At 38.4% G+C, this 14597-nt stretch overlaps 1 protein-coding gene across 6 annotated transcripts in view; it reads left to right on the plus strand.

The window, feature by feature from the left end:
• Positions 1–14597, plus strand: part of CAMK2D (calcium/calmodulin dependent protein kinase II delta) — a 268816-nt gene that overhangs the window by 175364 nt on the left and 78855 nt on the right. For 4 of the 6 annotated variants that reach the window (XM_040967308.1, XM_040967309.1, XM_040967312.1 and 1 more), the window contains exons 5-6: positions 7781–7846; positions 10689–10761. In XM_040967308.1, coding sequence (XP_040823242.1) covers positions 7781–7846; positions 10689–10761 — 139 coding nt within the window. Of the gene's footprint in view, positions 1–7780; positions 7847–10688; positions 10762–11719; positions 11793–14597 lie in introns of all 6 variants that reach the window. The other 2 variants (XM_040967313.1, XM_040967314.1) reach the window with 1 other exon arrangement.

Below are 14597 nucleotides of genomic sequence, written 5' to 3' on the forward strand. Positions count from 1 at the left end.
ACAAAAAAGTGAACTCTCTGTCTTTATATCTGTTAAATCTCCTTAATCTTCATTTTATTCTCCTCATTCTCCATTGTGTCCATGTTTCTTGTCTAATAAAGTTGAAAGTGACTCTAGTATCTACCTCTTTAGGTTGCTGTATTGCAACCTATGAAGCACATGAGACTTGGCACCTTACCCTAGTCCTTTCAGCTAGCTGTAACAAAGTAACATAGACTGGGTTCTTTGAATGACAGATGTTTGTCTTCAGTTCTAAAGGATGAAAGTAGAAGATCAGGATGCCACCTTACTCTGGTTCTGATGATGTCTTTCTGTGGATTGGACCCAATGAATTCTCAATGTATCCTCACCTGGAGGAAAATGGGAGAAATTTCTTTGGGGTTCTTCCCTATTATTGTGAATAGAGCACTAATCCTATTCATAAAGGTTTTACATTCATGATCTAATTACCTTTCAGGCATTAATCCTCCTAATACCATCATGTTGGGAGTCAGGATTTAAATATATGAAATTTGGGAATGGGGGGGTGTACAGATATTCAGCCTATTGCCCATGTGGCATGCACCCAGTGAACATTCGCTATTGCTACTATTATCAGTAATAAGAAGGCAATATGCTTTGTGGCTTACAGGTGACAGAGATGAAAGAGGTAATCACAACCTCTGTCTTCATCATTATAGAAAGACACACCAGTCATCAAGACACAAGGGAACATAAGATATGAATTTTAACAAACAATAGTCTGTGGTGAATCTTGGCTTAACTGCTTAATTGACCTTTAATGTCTTAGACTTCAGGTCTGGTGGTCTCAGCTCACTGAGTTTGTCTTTTATAGCTTTAAATTTATTTCCCAGGAGGATTACCTTTTTCTCCAGCAAAGATTCCTTATCCTGTGTTGTAAGATTGGTTCTTCATTTTCAATTTGGGCCCAGTCTGAGGCCCCTTCCTTTTTCCCTACCTCCCTGGGTACTGGTCCTAAGCTCCATGTCAATGTCAGTTTTTGGGTTAAGGTGATACCATATTATCTCACAAAGCCCAGTCTTGATCTCTACCTATTGTTTAACATGATAGTCAAAGCTACATTATATATGAAATTTTACAACTGCTGTATTCAAGCATAAATCATTTTGAACCGTTTCTTGTATATGATAGCTAGAACAATTCATTATGTAACTTAACACAGAGGGAATCAACACCCCTATAAAAACAGTAATAAAAATTATATCTTTTATGTGTGGAATCTCAAGTTTCCCTAGTTATGTAATTATCTTTATCCCCTATAAGCCCTGATGTTTTACAGAATCACATATGATAATTAATATTTCAAAACTAAAATTGATATCCTTTAAATAATTAAAAATTAAGTATATGGTTGATATACTTAGTTAGCAGAATTCTAATAGCTATTTATAAAATTGCTAATTAGAAAATAAATTCTTTACTAGTAAGACAAGTTTAATTTTAAGCATTATGTGAAATTTCACATCACACTAAACTTTTAAAACTCTGATAATTACCATTTGATATACCCTGTTAATCATTAATGTGTATATGAAAGTGTGTTGAAATTAGAAAGCTGGTGGGTCTCAGGACGGGGTGTCTCAGGCCTGGATCCCAGACGACAGCCACCATGTGCACATGGTGAGCTGCCCCCGGGACTGGCTGGGCTCTGGGGCTGCTCCCTTCAGGGTGAGTACACTGAGCAGGGAGGTCTCCGTGACTGGGCAGGTCCAATACCCACCCACCGCCCTCTTTGAGTGGTGAATGGGTTGGGGAGGGGTGCGACCTTGGGCCTGGGAGTTTAAACTTCCAACAGCCTCTTGGCTGCTGGTGGGTCTCAGGACTGGGCGTCTCATGCCTGGATCCCAGACCACAGCCACCATGTGCAAGTGTTGAACAGTCTCCTGGTGGCCAGTGCACCATTTGGTGCCAGGCTCTGCCTGCTGGCCGCCCGGCTGGGAGCTCTAGGGTTTTGGTTCTTTGAATCGCTGCTTAGGTAGATCCAGGTTGAACCCACTGTGCTTCCAGGATGTGAAGGAATCGTAAAGATCCCCAGTGATAGTAACTCTTCCTTAGAAAAACTTGCAATCACTGAATCAATGCTGAGCACCAAATACCAATCCATGCAAAAGCTATGGCTTGTCCATCAGAATCATATCCTGTTACCTGACATGATGATGGATCAGGAGAAGGGTCACATTAAGCAGTGCCATTACATTAACTAGCACTAGGATAGAATCATAAGCGGGGGAAGATTCTGTGAGGGATGTGTGGGCCAAACCCTATGGAAATCCTAGCCCCACTAGATAGCTCAAGAGATGGGGTGGTGATGGACTAAGCTAGGTGTGAACAAGGAGCCTGCCATGAATCACAGGTAAAGGAACCCCCAACAGTCTGGACTGGTCAGGGCAGCAGCACCCAAATGTGCATCCTGAATAGGGTGTGGGGTGGGCTGGGCTCCAACTTTCACCAGCTCATACAAGGCCAAATGGAAGGCCAGACTTTGCCGGAACCTGGCGTAAACCCAATGGCATGTATGAGAACTGGGTCTGGGAGTGGATCAGGTGGAGGACGTTGGGAAACTTCCTTGGTAAATCATAGCTCCTGCTAGTGAACATGTGGTCCAGACCTGGGGGTTGGACAAGCTGGGCAAAGTAGCTCCAACAGCTGGCTAATGTGTCGATTGGTAATGGAACAGGGTGGACCGGACAGGACTGAACAAACCTTAACCCGCAAGTGAAACTAGAGACCAGGATGGAGCACAGATAGTGCCGAGCTAGGCTCTTGTACCTACTGCTCTGCATGAGCTAGGAACACTAAGCCAGTGTCTAAGGCAGAGGTTGGGACGGGTGAGGGGCTAAGCCAAGCTGAGTCAGAGCAAATACTGGCATGCGCATGATCTATGGCTGGGAACAGACCCGGTTGGGGAGCTAAGGGGACAACCCTAGCGGGGTTGAGGTTCCCACCAAGTGGCGTGTGGGCTGGAAAGGGGGCTGTGTTCTGCACGGGAAACAGTTGTAGTCTCCCTGGGCACAAATGTGGACTGGGATTGGAGGCACCGAGCCGGGCCAGACTCCAACACCCTCTGGTGTGCTGGAGGACCAGAGTAGATATGGGATGGACTGGGCAAGGTCTCAACCTCTACTGAGCCATGTGTGAGCCATATGTGGGTACGGACAAGCCATGGTTGGGCTAAAACAGCCAACAACAAGGACCAGTTTGGGTGGAAGCCAGTGAGGAAAACCCACTGTTCCTGCTAAGACAGGAGGTAAACTGAGTATTGCTCATGGACCCACTGGTATGCACAAAATCTGGCACTGGGAGAGGTTCTGATGGAGGAGCCTGGGCAACTCCTCTGGCAGGACACATACCCGGCAGGTAAACGCAAGAAACACAATAGGAAACAGCCCAGAGCAGACCATGGAAAGTTACCCATGGGCATACATCTGGCATGGGTCGGGGGAAGACCAGGCTGAATCTATTCACATCATCCACTAGCATATCCAAGCTCCAGAACAGTGTGGGTCGAGCCAGGTTCGGTTGCAACAAAAACTAGTGCACAATACGGAATGCCAAGGTGAGGTTGCCTGTACCAGATGAGACCACAGCACCCAACCAGCACATGTGAGAACCAGGAAGGGAGGGGGCGGAGCTGGCAGGGGAATAAGGGGTAGTTCCTTTGCTGGACAGCTACTCCCGCTGGAGAGCCTGAGCTGGGATGGGGGCAGACCACACTAAGCAGGGCTACAACACCTGTATGCCTAATGTGAACTAGATCAGGGAAAAGCCAGGCTGGGCTGATTATTTGAGCTTAGCCACAGCATCAGCTGGCAGAAGCTGGCACTGGGTGCTACTTCTGTCAAGTCAAACCACAGAACTACCTGGAGAGTGCATAATCTGGGAGTGGGAGAGGCCTGGGAGGGAAATAGTGGGCTCATCCCTCTTGGGTTACCACTTCCATGGGAGGGCACAAAAACCAGGACAGGTGCTGGGGTGGAATGGGGTGTGGGACAGACTGGACTACTGCTACACCCTGGCAAACCAGGACAGGGGGTAGGCCTGGAGGGGGTTATTGTGGGTCTCTTCAACTAGGCTGCAGCTCCCACTTGTTTATGTGAGGACTGAGTATGTGCTGGGCAGAACCAGGCTGGACTGCAACACCCATTGGTTCCAGTGGAAGTCAGGGCTGAAAACAGAATCAACCCAGCAATTGCAACCAGCAGCTAATTGGGGCCATGGACTGCGCCAGGCCCTGTGCCTGCTAGTACATACAAGAATCTGGTCTGGGAACACCTCAGACAAAGTTTCTTTGGAGATCTCCCCAATCAAAATGCTGGACTCAGAACCCTAACCAAGAAAAGAGAGAAGACAGAACAGGTCAATCAACCATCTCAGCTATATGTTGGCAGTGAAATACAGGGCAAATGGAGACTCTATGATGAACTATGTCAATCAGTGGATTCTTCAAAGACCTTATCGTGCTTGGAGTGGCAAGATTGGCAGCGATTCATGACTGGTGAACTATCAAAACCACTTGAGCAAGAACCTCAGAGCATACCCTACATGCAGAACCTGGGGAGGGTGGGAAATTGGGTGGTGCTTCTCCCTTAATACCCCCCTTTAAACATGAAGGAAACAATATGGAAATAATAGTCTTACCTACTTTCCTATAGCCCTTGAACCTTTTACCCCAATTAACTATGTAAAGATTGTGAAAAATATAATAAAAAAAAGAATTTAGAAAGCTGTAGACTTCTTTTATGAGAGCAAATTAGATTATTAATCACTACTTCCTTCTCAGACACATAGTATATAGTAGAAATAGCAAAATGCTCTCATTTGCATGAGGATATATTTAAATCAAGGAAAGGTGAATACTAGAAGAAAAAAATGAATTCTGTTAAAAGCAATTGGCATGATACAAAACTCGCCTTGAAATTCAACACCTTTCAATTTTGTTTTGAATTATTGTAATGCATTAAAAACTACTAGAATGCTGCTTCCCATGGTTGTTCAATATTTTTCTGTAAATGAAACCGCTTGAGAGAAAAAAATCTATCTTTATTTATAGCTAATCTGTATGTGTGTGTGTATGTAAGAGAGGGAGAGAGACAGTTTACTTTTCCTGTTTAGATTTTGTGTAAGGTCTGGAGTTAGAGTGAAGGAAATGGATACCATAATTTTCTCACTGAGCTAACTGGTTTAATCACTATTCTCTAACAATAACTAATTGAGTAAATATTGTGTTAATGCTAATTCATTCCTAATGTTACAAATATCATTTACCCAAGAACCTGTTGATCCAGAATCTGACAGTGTGCATATGGTAAAAAATAAGGTGCTGCTATATTTTGTTACTTATATTATATTTTTAAATCAATATCTATTAAACATTATATAATTTAAAAATTTTAGCATGAGTGTGGATTCTCTAAGCATGTATTCAAAAAAAAAAATGTGAGCATAGAGTCCAGCGCGATACCCTAGTAGCTAAAGTCCTCACCTTGCATGTGCCAGCATTCCATGTGGGCACCTGTTCATGTCCCAGCTGTTCCACTTCCCATCAGCTCCCTGCTTGTAGCCTGGGAAAGCAGTAGAGAATGAAGAAGCTCCTGACTTCTGCTTTTGGATCAGATTGGCTCTGGTTTTTAGGCCTCTTGGGGAGTAAACCATCAGATGGAAGATCTTTCTCTCTGAGCCTCTTCTGGCTATATACCTGATTTTCCAGTAAAAATAAATAAATCTTAAAAAAAAAAAAAGAATGCAAGTAGGTATTATCTACATCAGTCAGGCTGAAAGGAAAGAAGCACAAAACTAATATTATAGGATCAACCACATATTTATTGTGCGTACTTTCCATTTATTGAATTATTTTATGTTATAATTTGTTTAGAGACTATTGTATTACCTTATTTTACATTCAGATTCAAAAATACCCATGCATTCTAATGAAATTATATTACATAAAATGGTTCGAAAGAAGCCTAAATAAAGCTTTATAAACATTTTAGGTGAACATTTTGATATGTAAAATCGATTTTGGGAAAAGGCCATAATTCAATGATGTTTTACAACAATATAAAGCAAAACCAAGACAAAACATAAAGCTATCTTGAAGTTATTTTATCTTGCATTGTATGCTATTCATATGCAAAACTTCAGGCTTCATCTTGATGATTATCTAAATGACTCATGACTTCTGAACTGCTTGGAAGGGTGCCAATGGAAAGCAAGCACTGTGTAGTAATTGAGAACACGGGCTTGGAGTGGACACCCTTGTCTATGCCACTTCCAGCGATGTAATCTTGAGCAAGTTACTGAGCTTCTCTAGGCCTCTACTTTGTTAACAACAAGTTGGGCTAATGCTATGTTTCACGTCAATGAATAATTTTGAAGATTTGATGCAAAATAAATTTACTGCATTGTATGGTATATTCGTAAGCACTCAGCAAATGTAGGCTACTACAACACTATTTTCCAGAGCTAAATTTGTCTTTTAAAATCAAGCCTGATCATAACAGAAAAGACTCATACATATGTGAGAAAACAGTCTACTTCAGTAATAAGAAATTTGCATTAACATAGAATTAATTCTTTACAATTAGTTAGCTATCATTTGTTGCTAATAGTTATTATTAGTAATATTTTGAACCTTAGACACCTTTACTCTGTTGGAAAGTTATTTGCCCTTTGTGTCCACAGATTTTTTAGTACTCTTTTTTTTAAGATTTATTTATTTTTATTGGAAAGGCAGATATACAGAGAGGAGGAGAGACAGAGAGGAAGATCTTCGTCCAATGATTCACTCCCCAAGTTGCGGCAACGGCCGGTGCTGTGTTGATCCAAACCCAGGAGCCAGGAACTTCTTTCCAGATCTCCCTGGTGGGTGCAGGGTCCCAAGGCTTTGGGCCATCCTTGACTACTTTCCCAGGCCACAAGCAGGGAGCTGGAAGGGAAGTGGGCCTGCAGGGATTAGAACCGGCATCCACATGGACTCCTGGCATGTGTAAGGCAAGGGCTTTAGCCACTAGGCCATCATGCTGGGCCCAGAATTTTTAGTACTTTTGATGCATAAATTTTACTAGTAAGATTTTTTTTTCTAGAAAAATGCTTAAATGTGCAAGTGTCTATATGTGTACTCCTGCACATATACATATGAATAACTGTGCATGGTCATGATATTTTAAATAGGGATGAATACTTTCACATGAGGCAGTGCTCTTGGTTTTATGTAATATGAAAAACACAACTTAATTGTTTCCAAAAGTTGCATAGTCTTGTGTTCATGAGAAACTTTTATATTTTATTTTTGTATTTATAAGGAGAAAATATATAGGTTTAATGGTACGTGCACAAAACAACTGAGAAGATATACAGTGTTAGGGCTGCAAATTTCATGTCAGCACTAGTACTGATATCAACCTTTTTTTTCAGAAATGTTTGTAAAGTGTGCATCCGTTTTGTCATTTTACTTTATATTTATAAAATTTAAAGGAAGACTTTTATGGAAGCTATTTTCTACAAAGAAATTAGCAAATATATTTATGGAATACAGAAAATAGTGATTCTCTGATCTAGTCATTCAAAGTAAAAAAAAAATGTTGAGATTAATAACATAGATTTGACTACAAATGAAAACTGACTCGTGTGGTAGTTTAAGAATAACTTGTTTTGGTAATGTTAAAATCTACAAAGAAATTCTAAATGAATACTAGCTGTAAACTTATTGAGGCCTGATTTCCCCCCTCCTTTTATATGACTATCATATTTGTCTCCACAGGGTTACTGGGGGTGAACTTTTTGAAGACATAGTGGCAAGAGAATATTACAGTGAAGCCGACGCCAGGTAAGTAATTGACCTTACACAAGTTCAAGAGTCAACATTCAAATGACATTTGTTGGGTATGCCTCTTTAAAATTCTCATGAAAATATTTATGAGAACCTCATAAAATCATTGGCTTCTTTTCATGATTAGTTAATATTTGTCTCTTTTCAGGATCTCCAGAATGATTCTCAGAGGGAAAAAAGTCTGTGATGTGATCTGTTTTTTGTGTTTACAATTCGAGTGCTTAATAGCTATAAGTAGTTTATAAATGCTCTTTGGGAGTGTTTCTGTCCTCCCAGAAAATTCTACTGAGCAGCACATGTCTATTCAGAAAATAGCAAAATATATTGAAAAAGAGATTGAATGGTCTTCTTAAATGTCATTAAAATCTTGGAACTCTGACATGAAAAATATTTATTCAGACATTTCGGAGAGTTCAGTAATTATTTCTGCTAATTGGCAGAAAATATTCACATTTTTTAAGGCTAATATGTTGTCCAATTTGAAACTTTCTAGGCACCACTAATATAGTATTTTTGGAGTGAAGTAAGAGTAATCTGCTTACTTAGATATCATTTTCCTCAACATCATATATATATGTGTGTGTGAGAAAAAAATATATATATATATATATGCTGCAATTTGAAAAGGTTAATCCAGATTAAATAGCTCATTAGTGATTGAAGTGAGATGTTATGAGAATGCCATTACTCTGCTAGCCATTCTCTAAGGCTTTCAGAACTTGCCAATGGTTGCACTCCCCGCCCCCAAACCTGGCCTCAGTTGACAAGCAGCATGTACTCCCCTCAAAGCAGCACATGTGTACGTAGAGTCACTTCTGCTAATTTGTCTATATATGATTCCACTTTAATGTTTGTCATTTATATTATGAAATGCAAATCATTGGTTGTTCAATTGACTTGAAATTTTCACAGTAGATCCCAGAAAAGGAATCACAGAGCACCCTAGAATTTGATATTTGTCTTGCCCTTGCTTGTTCTCACTTGCTGAGTTTTTTTTTTTTAATTAGTACAGTAACAAATCAGATATAATTTATTTGGCCTTAAACAGGCTGTTCATATATTTTTAAAATATTGACTTACATTGAAATACAGACTGTTTTTCACTGCTGAATAGCTCTAAAAACAATTTGACTGAACTCATGGGTAAAGTAACTTAATATGTGTGCTTATGTCAAGTTGGGAAATTAGCTATGGGATATTTTTTAGATAGGTCTTACACAAAGCCAGGGAGAAGGACCATTCTCTTTTCAACTACTAGCATAAAAAATATATTTCTCAAAAAATGTTGTAAAAGTATGCTTTTTTACATGTCTTCAAGAATGTAAGAATTGCATCCATCCTCAATAGTAAAAAGTAATGAGGTTCATTTAATACGGATTATTGTTTGTACCTTTAATTTCAGTTATTGCCTAGGCGCACTGCTTGCTGCTTGTGGTTTGAGAGGAGGAAGGGAAATATTTGTGAAAAGTAGTTGAAAATGAACATCATTATAAAAGGATGAGAGTCATATGGTTAAAAAATAATGGCTAATATTCAAATAAGCTTTGTAGCCAATAACAACCGAAGATGGGCTCTTTAATGATATTGTTAATAGAGTTAGTACTAAAAGACTACAATCGAGTTTTTGATATTTACATTGTAATCAATTAGATGATGACTATATTTTGAGCAAAAAAATTTCCTAAGAATAACATTTTGTACATAAATTGTTAGACATGTCTGTGTTATAATGCTTGCTTTGTCCTGAAATTAATAAAAGTAGTTCTATACAAGGTTACAATTGAATTTCACAGTGAACTTTTAAAAAAATCCACTGGTGGGTATGTTCTGTATTATTGTTTGTCAGATGAAAGATCATGGACCCTTAAGGTGCCAATCAGAATTTTCTGTACTTTAATTAGTAATGTATGTTTTCAAAAAGTTTGTGCAAAATGCATATAATTGAAAAAGAAAAGAAGAGGGATTTTAGCACTTTTATGCACCAAAATAAACTCATCTTTAATCTTGCTTTTCTATGAATCTTCTAAAATACCGTTAAATTTGACATCAGTGGGACTTTGGTTTAAAAAAACAAGCTTAAGTTACACATTTTTATATGGAAGCAAGTTAAGGTTTTTTTCTTCACTAAAGTGCATGGAAATGGATTTAGTAATTACCAGTGTATCATGGAATTAAAACAATTTTTCTTAATTTTGAAATTTTACAAGATTCCCAGCCCTTTCCCAGAGTATTCAGATACTGAAGAGGGATTTACCTTGTATTATTCACTTCTTTGCAATTCTCCCTTTGTTGTTGGAAACTTGCATTTGTTTTCCAAGTAATACATTCTCCACTCTATGTCAGAGAGTAACTGTGCCCCTCCTTGTGTCAACCCCCTACGTCCTCTGCCGCTCATCTGTGTGCGCCCTTTTGCTTCACAACCATGATTGTGACCTCAGATTTGAAACAGTTTTGATGTGTCTTAAAAAATACGTGGACATTTTATATGTCTGGGCATTTTTCCAAAATAATCATTGGAAGTATTTAAAATTTTTTTCTTTCTGAATATTGAAATTTCAATTATTATATACCAATGACTTAATTTGTGACCTACAATGAAAAAACACAGCTCAAATTGTTTTGTTTGAATATGTCACAAATTCTGTGTTGTATGTTATTTTTGTTAGAATCAGAATTAGCTTCATTCAGCATTATTTGATTGCAGTTTTAAAAAAATGTAAAGAAAGGCAATTTTTGTTTGTTCATTTGTTGCATTTGAGCTTTCATTTTATTTTGTATTCCATGTGATTATGTGCCTTTAAAATGTTCTCCCTTCCATTCTACCCTTGTATCTTTGCAGTCATTGTATACAGCAGATTCTAGAAAGTGTAAATCATTGTCACCTAAATGGCATAGTCCACAGGGACCTGAAGGTCAGTATATGATGTCCATAAATCTGAATCAAAGGAGGTGCTCTTGTTTGTTTGTTTTTTCTGGGGAAAGGGCTGAGGGTGGGTATTTAAATCATGATGCCCTTGCCTTTCCCAGTTGTTTCCTAAAATGAGAAAATGATGAAATGATAATGCATGGTGCCTCTTTCAGTTTGCTCATCTACAGGCTAAATATACATCATAGCAAAAAAGGAAGTACAATATTCAGAATGCAAGTTGTTAAATTTCCAAGGAGTAAACTGCCAGGGGGTTTGGGATGGGGGTGGGGTAGATTTTCCTCAGTTGTCCAGCAATTGTCTGGAGAGAACCTTGGCTAGTGATGTATGTCCGCCTGTAGATTTCAACACCACTTCTGTTCTGAGACCATGGGTTGCTGTCGCAGAACAACTGGTTACACATTGTGCCATTTGAGTCTGATGACCCCTGAGGCGAGAGATAATAATTGCAGACTAAATTAAAACACAAGAAGTTAATGATTTATCAAAAATTCATTATGTATCCTAAATTAACCTTAATGATGCCTTGACTGCTAATGTGACAGCTTTTAGAATGATACAGAAAAAATGGGAGAGAACAGGAAAATAGTTTTTGTGTATAGGCTAGAACTGGAACGCAATGGCTATAAAGATTGTGTTTTGTATTGCAGTTCATTTCCTGGGAGAATTTATAACCAGGAAATGAGCTCCTGAATGAAATGAAAGCCTTTCAAACTGGATGTTTCTAGAACAAGCGGATCCACATTCTGATTTACATCTTGCAAGATCCAGATTGTTCTAAGGTAGTAGTCACTCTCCTTGAGCAATATGTTTACATTATTGAAGGTGATAAAACACAAACTCCAGTTGTCTGCTAGCTCTACGCTTTGACCCAGTCTCTGAGGGTGTACAGACAGTGAGTGTAAGCTTGGAACTAACACACGCCCCCTGGTGTTTGCATGCAGTCATTGCATTCAGCAGATCCTGGAGGCTGTGCTACACTGCCATCAGATGGGCGTAGTCCATCGGGACCTGAAGGTGAGTAATGCTGCTGGAACAGACAAACCACCACACAGCGCCTAATGACTGTTCAGCTGCAGTTATGCCCGTAAAAGCAAAAGCACAAACACTCAAGTTGTGTGGACACCTTCCAACACATTGCTCATGAGCCTTCCCACACCATAATCTTTTTTTTTTTTCCCATCTCTTCTCCAATACACCTATGAGACATATAGGTCATTATTCATCCAGGGAAAAATAATATGCCAACATTAACAGTAAATAGGTTTCTATGTTTCCTTCCCCTTAAAACATGCCTGTGCCATTTTATGTGACTTAAAGTAGGACTGAATATCTCTTCTTCAACTTTAGTTTATTCTGTGAACATGGATGTAACTACTAATTTGTAGGCGTACCATAGATAACTAACATTATGTAAATACTTGTCCGAGTTATAAAGTGAAACAACATAAAGTTTATAAAGAGACATTTCCCCTGAGTGAAAGGTGCTGATCTCTTTCCCTTACCGTTAGTCCTAGAAATTTGAGGTCACATTGGCTTCTTGGTTCTTTATTTTTATTTCCAAGATCTTGAAGATATCAGTACTTTTTAAACATGCAAATGAAGAAAAGTAAAAGAAAATATTCCATTAAATACTGCTTATGTTACACACAGGTATTTGTGTGTGTATATGAATAGTCTCTTATGAATACCTATTAGTCTGCCAGCTTCTGGTACTACTAAGGATATGGGATTTTGCATTATTTAAAAATGAAACAGTTTACAAGGCTACTGCTCTTTCTTCTTCCTTCCCTTCCCTCAGCAATCTGCTTTTATTAATGAATATTCAGAGAGATAATGAAGGTGTAGGAATTCAGAGGAAAGAAAGTACCAGGTGGGAGGAATCCCGTGTGTGACTACTATGAAAAGCAGTTTTGATTCTTTGAAATCTTAGCATTTTCCAGGTGTTAACACAGTGTGGCAAATTTTAGTTTAGGATATCAAACACTTTAGGTGTTCAGTAGTAGGACCTATAGGGTTATGTACAGAGTACTGTCATTATATTTTCTAATGCTTTCATTTAATGTTCTAAAGAATATGTCTGTTGATTTCTACAGTTAGTTATATGGAGGTGCCTTTTGTCAGCAAAACATTGACACAATTTTCTGGAATCTTCCTTTAAGTTGATTCTGAGAGCTTTAGGTATCAAAAACAAATGTGTCAGTAAGTAACATGTTCTTATCCAACTCAAATTATGACTATGTAAAAAAAAAGTAATGCATTAGAATAAAGGAAAAAGTACAGTTATAATTCTTTGAAAATGCATTTCTTTTCCTTGTCCTTACTGGTTATGTAGAGCCTGAAGAGCCCTTTTCTTGTTTTTCAGAATCCACAATACTACTTTCCTTTTAATTAAGCATATATGGACATGCACATTGTTTGTGTTGTCTGATCAGATGCTCTAGTAAATTTATCACATAAAATATTTTACTCTGTGCTGTAGAACCCTAACTGACCTGCAACAGCCAAACATGGAAAAAAATGAATTTTATCCAATTACATTGAAGTTTACCTTTGTCAAATCATGTTACTGAATTTCTATAAGTTTCTAGACAGCTAATCATTTCCAAAGCTGGAATTTTAATCAGAGATATCACTTAACCTGAAATACAGATGTAAAGAATATTTTTGTTTTTCCTGGGCATGTTAGCTAAAGTCACTCTTTAAACATTCAGGAAGGTGATTTCTAGGGAGGCTTACTACCAGAAGGAATAGCTGCTGCATTACCCACAAGATTTCTCCCACATGAGCCAATGTTTTGCTGCCCATTGTCATTTTAATCTTGGAAAAGAACAGAGATGAACTTTTGGGAGCATTTGTTGCAGTTTCTCTAACTGTTGTCCTAGTTTCCTTCAAATTGCTGACTCAAATAGACTTGAGCTGAGTTTAATTGTTAGGGCTTGTTTCAGCTGGCCATCTCATAAACATATTAAGATAGTCTAAAACTTGGAGAGTTTATGTACAGTTTTAGTATGCCAGATCACTAGCTTTGTCTGGTACCTTTTGTATCCAAGTTGTACACCTATACTCCAATAAATAATTTTTAATTCCATATTTACCAACACAGCAAAATGAAAACAATCAACTGCTGGTATTTCTTATACTAGAATTTAAACAAAAACATTGCCTTTACTAACCTTGTTTCCTATATTTTGTTTCCATATCCCAATTCATATGGTTGTTTATATGCGGTTCAGATGATTGCTGCAAATGGTTTAACTGGTATATTTCAGTGAGAGTAAACCACAAGGAATGCGAAGTTAATCATCATTATCAAGGGCATTTGTGAGCATCTGGGTGCTGTGCTTTGTCCTCTCATCCCTTTTTGCAATAACAGCTGTTTAAGATAGTGTGTTACTCCACACCACTAACATAGGACTTGGTAATTAGCACATATTTCAGCATATTCCTGCAATTCAGTAACCCATGAGGTTCAACTAAAAACACACTTAGAATATAAAAGATGACATTAACTAAAATAACTTTCTAAGTATGCCAGTTAGTAGTTGAGAAATGTAAAAAAGATGAGTATATCCTCAGAATAAGGATCAGTATTTGATTAACTGCCACTCTTTGGGACTTGTAAAAGTGGACTCCACCAAGTGGAAAATGAGCAGAATCTAGAAACAAGACAGGCTCAGCAAGCAATTTGATAATATCCCCAAAACTATCAGGAGATGAAGTTTCACTGGGGTGGAATAGCAGCATAAAAGAACTTAATCAGTCACATTTGATGACACCTGGTAAATACACAGAATACAGGACTTTGAGGTACATCCAGAG

This window comes from Ochotona curzoniae, unplaced genomic scaffold, assembly GCF_017591425.1.
Source record: "Ochotona curzoniae isolate NIBS_2020 unplaced genomic scaffold, NIBS_Ocur_1.0 scaffold_4506, whole genome shotgun sequence".
Taxonomy (NCBI): domain Eukaryota; kingdom Metazoa; phylum Chordata; class Mammalia; order Lagomorpha; family Ochotonidae; genus Ochotona; species Ochotona curzoniae.